We start from the raw sequence: 5,817 nt of genomic DNA, 5'->3' as shown, positions 1-5,817 counted from the left end.
GTGTGGTGAGCGCACGCGCCCTATAGTGAAAAACCTCTCAAAGACAAAAAAAAAAAAAATAGGACTAGACTGGGACTTAAGGCTGCCCTTTTTTTTTTTTTCAGTTTTGCTATCATGCACTGGCCAAAGAAAGAGAGAGAAAGGGACAGCAAAAGCGATAAATCGCCCCTCAGGGTGTGGCCACATCCAAATCCTTCTCTCCATTCTCCTCTTGGGATTTTGAGCACACACACGTGCCTGGCATAATTTCCAACCTGCCGGGTCTGGGACTCAAACTGTGCAGTTGCCCATGTGGGATCCAGTCGCCTTAAACTCTGTGCCACCTGCTGGCCCGAGACTGCACTTCTAACAAGCCTCCCCTGCCCCAGGATGCCTACACTCACTCTCAGACTGCACTCAGAGCAGCAAGGCCTTACGACATTCCTGTGGCTCAGTTATTACCATTTCACAGGGTGAGGAAACTGAGGCTTAGGGAGGTAAAGACTCTTACCACAGACCCCACAGCTGGGAAGTGGCAGAGCCAGGATCCAAGCTCAGCTGTGATTAACTCCCAACTCCCCATTCAGTCTGCGACACCGCCCAATAGAAAGTCCTTGTTCCAGAGACTTCTCCAGTTCAGGAACCCCTGCTTGCCCTGAGCCAGTCTCCTCCCAGACTAGATGGGGCCCTGCAAAATCTAGCCTCCTAGGCATGGTGCTGTTAACTGGCAGCCCCTGCTTTCTGGGCAGGGAAGCCTCTTTCAGGAGAAGTTGGTGTTTGGGTTGGCTCTGCAGGGCCAAAGTGCTTCTGTTTGTGTTCCCCGCTGGTCGCCATTATTCAGAGCATATCCTAAGTGGCTTCAGATGCATGTTTCCTCACATTCTTTGCTGGTGGTGACATACCAGACCTCTCCCTTTTGCATCCGTCCATCTTGTCCACACAAGTCTGGGCTCTCACGGCACACACATGTGTACACATGCATGCACACGGACAGCAGCTCAGCTCCCTCTGCAGCCTGTGCTCCCTCCCGCTCTCTGCTGGCGGGAGTGCTGAATGGCAGCATCTGGTTCCCACCACAGACAGTGCTGAGCCAAAAACATCCCAGTGTGAGGCCATTGGCGCTGACGGTGCGTTCCAGGCCTGACAACTGCAGGCGCACTGCAGGCAGGAAGAGCCCACTTTCCCAGAAGGAAAAGGTCAGGGCCCTTCCTCTGTTGTGCTCATCTGAGCTGCTGCTGCTGCTCCTTGAAAGTCACAACGCCCTCCGCTCTCCTCCCCTCTCCTCTTCTCTCCTCTCCTCTCCTCTCCTTTTTCCTGTCATTCCCCTTTCAGGCTGGTCAGAAACCACATCCACACAGAGAGGGCAGACCCATTAGAAATCATTCCACAGATCACTCTCCATTTCACACATGGGAAAACCAGAGAAGGTGAGGTACTCGCTGTAGCCACACAGCATGTGAGTGGCTTGGCGGGAACCCAAATCCAGCTCTCCAGACTTTATGGCACCCTTCCCAGGCTCCTTGGAAGTCACACAGGGAAAGCACAGGGTGGTCTAAAAGTTGAGCTGGTCTGGATTTGAATCTGTCTCACTAGCTGGGTCGCAAGTTTCTTTACATCTGTGAACCTCAGTCTTCTTTCCTGTAAATCTGGAGGCAAGAGAGGGGGGCTCCAGGCTGTTACAGAGAAGAAATTATAATTGAGTCATAAGCTGCTTAACAATGGGGTATAGTCTGAGAAATGCGTCATTAGGTCACTTTGTCATTGTGCAAACGTCAGAGTGTCCTACACAAACCTAGCCTACCATACACCTAGGCTTCCTGGTATATTCTTTTTTAAATTTATTTATTTATTCCATGAGTGAGAACGAGAGACAGACAGCATCCCTAACAGCGTTCTCATACCAGGATCCGCTTCCCCCATTTTCAGCCTTCAGACCACAGGAAGTAACAGGGAAGTCTCCAGACGTGAACCCAGGACCTTCCCAGGTGTGTGTGCCTTGCAGGCACTGCATCTGCTGCTGCACCACCAGCCAGCCCCACAGTCTATTCTTACAGGACCCCATGGTCTATGCAGCCCATGATGGACAGAAACGTTACACAGTGCATGACTGGAATGTTAAGGCCCACTGGAGACCAGGCAGGGTGGGGGCTTAACAAATAGCATCTCCTTCTCCTGGGTCTTCAATAAGCTCTCACCACCTCCACATGCTTATAAAGATGAGAACTAGGGTATCTTTTAGTTGGGTGTATCTGCACACATACGTATGTGTGTGGGTGTATTTGGGCTGGGGGATAAAGCAGAGGTTGGGTGCACTGTCTTAGAAATGATTTGCAGGGAGGGCCAAACCCCTGGCATGGTGGTTAAGGAGGCTGGACCCTACATAGCCAACTGTGTAGTTCAAGTCCTGGACCCAGTGACCGATAAACACAGCAGGCAAGTGTGAATGCATGCCCAAAGTCCTGAATGAAGGGGTGTGACGTGGCCATTCCCACAATGGGTGCTTTCCCACTTTCTCCCCTCTCCCACAAGCACAGGCACCCTTTGACAAAATTAAAAATTACAAAGAAAGGAAGAGAAGGGACGGGAAGGATGATTTTGGGGGGGAGAACATCCCACCAGGGCTTGGGGAGGGGGCAGCCCGAGTGCAGACTGCAGCTCCCCCATGCCCTCATCCTTATCCTCACCCTTATCCTCTGGTCCCTGCTTCCATAGCAGCAGCTTGGTTCTGCCCCAGGCATGCCAAGCTGGATACAGTGTCTTCTTTCAGAGTCCCCAAATAACCCACTTGCCCACAGCATCAGTGAGCAGCAGACTTCAGTGCAGGCCCACGGGGAGACAGAGGAAGGCCCTTCACATCACATCTGAGCACACTGCTAAAACCCTGCTAGAAAAGGCCCCAACGTGCCACATAGAATGATTCTCTCCCATAGATCCTTCTTGGCCACCCAAAGGAGTAGGGATAGGGTGGACCAGGCTCGACTCCTGGTCTCTTCCCTCTACAAACACACCTCCCCAACCATTCTCTGGCATGGCCAAACGGCCTGTGGCTAACAGGACTCAGCCTCCTTAGGAGTCACGTAAGCCAGCACACATTTAAAGAACCCTTTCTTCCTCCTCTGTGCTGTCTAGCCTCCGGATGGCCTTGCCTCCTGCCTGGCCCGCGGCTCCCAGGACAGGGAGTCAGGGTCCTGATGTCACCTGCCGCCTCTTCAAATTTGGATAGAAAAATACGTATTTTACTTTGCAGGGACACTCTGTGGAGAAGCCCACACCTCTGGTCCTCACTGGACACTGCTCTCTCCACAAATACACCCAGCCCCGCACTACCCTGGCCCGACTCGTCTCTGCCCTCCCATCCTCCCCTACAGGAGCTGCCCCCTTCCCCTCTGCCCTTCCCTCTCTCCTCATTAAAATATTCTTCTGCTCCCCGGTTAGCCCATCCTTTCCTCTACCCTACCCTGAAGGCTTTTTTTAAATGTGTCTCACTGCCTCTTTGCAGTGTGCCTGCATCGTCCTCCTCTGGACTACTTCGCCTCTATTCACTCAGCAAACTTGTCCTTGGGTCTACTGTGTCCTTGGCCCTGAGGTGCTGGGGACTGAGAAAATAAATAGAGGAAACCCCCAAAACTTATCTAAGTACTCTACCTGGATCAACATACTTAATTCTCCCAGCAATCCCAGGAGCCAGGCACTGTTACCCTCTATTTTACAGGCCAGAGACTGAGGCACGGAGTGGTGAGATAATGTCCCCACACTTTCACAGACTATGAAGACGAGCCAGGTTTAAAACCCAGGCACTGGTCCCACCTAACCACTGTTACTTCACGCAGCTCTCAACGTGCCCAAATGCCCGGAAGTGCCAAGGAAAGGGTTAAAAACTTCGCCTAAGGAAGTCACAGAAGGTTTCACAGAAGAGGAAACTTTGAGTTGGGTTTTGAAGGATGAATAGAAGTTGGTTGAGTGAAAAGCGGGAAAGACATTTTAGTTAGAAAGCTCAGTATATCAAAAGTCAGCAGCGAGAAGTGATGTCACCGGAGGTTGGCTGTGGCTGGGCAAGAGAAAGCTGGGGACCCGAAAGCATGAGGCTGGGGCGGGGACAGAGGCCAAGTCACACAGGCCCTGAGTGTCAGAAGAGGTGCTGGATTGGCTCCTGGGGCAGCAGGGAACCCCTGAAGGGCTGGCAGCTGGGCAGTGACTGGTCAGCCGCTCTCCCTCCCTGGTGTTGCTAAGCAACCTGGACTCTGCGTTCACAAACCAGCTCCCAGGGGCTGCTCTTGTCTCCACCCCTACACCCCTAGGCCTCACAGTCATGCCACCGCTCTCTCCCTGACCCTCTGTATCCCGCAGGGGCTGTGAGGGCCTCGAGCATTTTCCCGATCCTGAGTGTGATTCTGCTCTTCATGGGAGGACTCTGCATCGCAGCCAGCGAGTTCTACAAGACTCGACACAACATCATCCTGAGTGCCGGCATCTTCTTCGTGTCTGCAGGTAAAGGTCACCAGGCAGGGCAGGCTGAGGTCCAGGCACGCAGTGAGGGAAGGCTGAGGTGTGGATGCTCAGGGACAGGAGGACTCGGCAGAGAGGGAAGGGAGGGGAGAGAGGACTGGCCAGGCCTTGCAACAGGTGGTTGCCAGGAAGGAAGGCTGGCCTGGGGCTCCTGCCCATAGCAACCCTCAGCCCCCTCCCCAGTCTTCTAGGAAATCCCCAGACCTCTCCCCTCTACGCAATAGCCCATCTTCCTCCCGCCTCTCTGCCAAGGGAAGGGGCCCAGATTCCAGCCCCACTCAAGGTAGTGGCCCTATCCCCATGTCCCCTATCCCATCCCAGGTGGAGTAAACCAATGAGGAGGCTGGAGGGGAGGACCACAGAACCCCTGAGTGTTGCCCAGCTCCACCCTGGGAACTAGGGAGGACTCTTCGCTCACCGTCCTGCCCAGCAGGGAGCAGGCAGGCACCCACAACCTGATTTCTGAGCCCCGCTGCATGGCAAGTCACATATGATTCAGATGCCGAGAAAGAACAGAGGCTGTCGCATGAACCGTTTAATAAGAACGACTGACATCTAAGGAGCGCTTACAATTTCCCAGATGCTGAGAGCATCCACATGTGCGCCCCGGGGAATCCTCTCCATGGCCCTACTAGAATAAGGCTGTCCTTACCCCTGGCTTACAGATCTGGAAAGAGACTAAAGGTCATTCGCAAAGAACCAGATACAGGAAGTCTGACTCCAGGAGCCCAGCTTAACCCACTGCTGGGCCAGTTTCAAATCCCTGCACAGCCTGAAGCAAGTTCCTCAGTCTCCCTGTGCTTTTGTTTGCTCACCTGTGAGCCACTTGCAAAAAGCGCTAAGCAGTAAAGGCAGGGAGTAAGTGCTCAATAAACAATATCTATTATTTTCACTCAAGTAAGTTGGAGAATACCTCTTTCTTGGGCTCTACTGTTCCCATGTCTGTTTCCATCAGCTCTTCCCCTCGTGGCTCTCCCTGGAATGAAAGATAAAGATTAAGATGGATCCAGCCTGTGACATGGTGGTAAAGGCACTGGATCCCACATAGCTGATAGCAAGGTTCAAGTCCTGGACCCAGTGACTTGAAGAACTTTGAGCATGTATGTGTGCCCAAAATCCCAAAGGGAGAAATGCAGGAGAAGGGATTGTGGTGTGACCATATGCCATGGGGGGGGGTATTTTCTCACTTTCCTTTTCTCTCTCTCCCCACAAACATGTGCCCTCTAGCAAAATTTCTTTTTTTTATTTTTTGGAGAGGTTTTTGCTATAGGGTACATGCACTAACCAGAAAGATACAGACAGAGAGACAGAAAGTGAGAAATCACCGGGGGG

At 52.7% G+C, this 5,817-nt stretch overlaps 1 protein-coding gene and 1 long non-coding RNA gene across 2 annotated transcripts in view; one reads left to right on the top strand and one right to left on the bottom strand.

The window, feature by feature from the left end:
* Window positions 1–5,452, bottom strand: part of LOC114009244 (uncharacterized) — a 105,402-nt gene extending 99,950 nt beyond the window's left edge. The window contains exon 1 of the long non-coding RNA XR_003550696.1: window positions 5,399–5,452. This is a non-coding gene — a long non-coding RNA (uncharacterized LOC114009244). The remainder of the gene's footprint in view (window positions 1–5,398) is intronic.
* CACNG2 (calcium voltage-gated channel auxiliary subunit gamma 2) overlaps window positions 1–5,817 on the top strand; it is a 134,805-nt gene that overhangs the window by 127,644 nt on the left and 1,344 nt on the right. Inside the window, exon 3 of the mRNA XM_006156513.3 lies at window positions 4,327–4,467. Coding sequence (XP_006156575.1) covers window positions 4,327–4,467 — 141 coding nt within the window. The remainder of the gene's footprint in view (window positions 1–4,326; window positions 4,468–5,817) is intronic.

Source organism: Tupaia chinensis, unplaced genomic scaffold (assembly GCF_000334495.1).
Source record: "Tupaia chinensis unplaced genomic scaffold, TupChi_1.0 Scaffold000496_1, whole genome shotgun sequence".
In the NCBI taxonomy this organism is placed as follows: Eukaryota; Metazoa; Chordata; class Mammalia; order Scandentia; family Tupaiidae; genus Tupaia; species Tupaia belangeri.
This window is presented reverse-complemented; position numbering and strand designations above follow the sequence as displayed.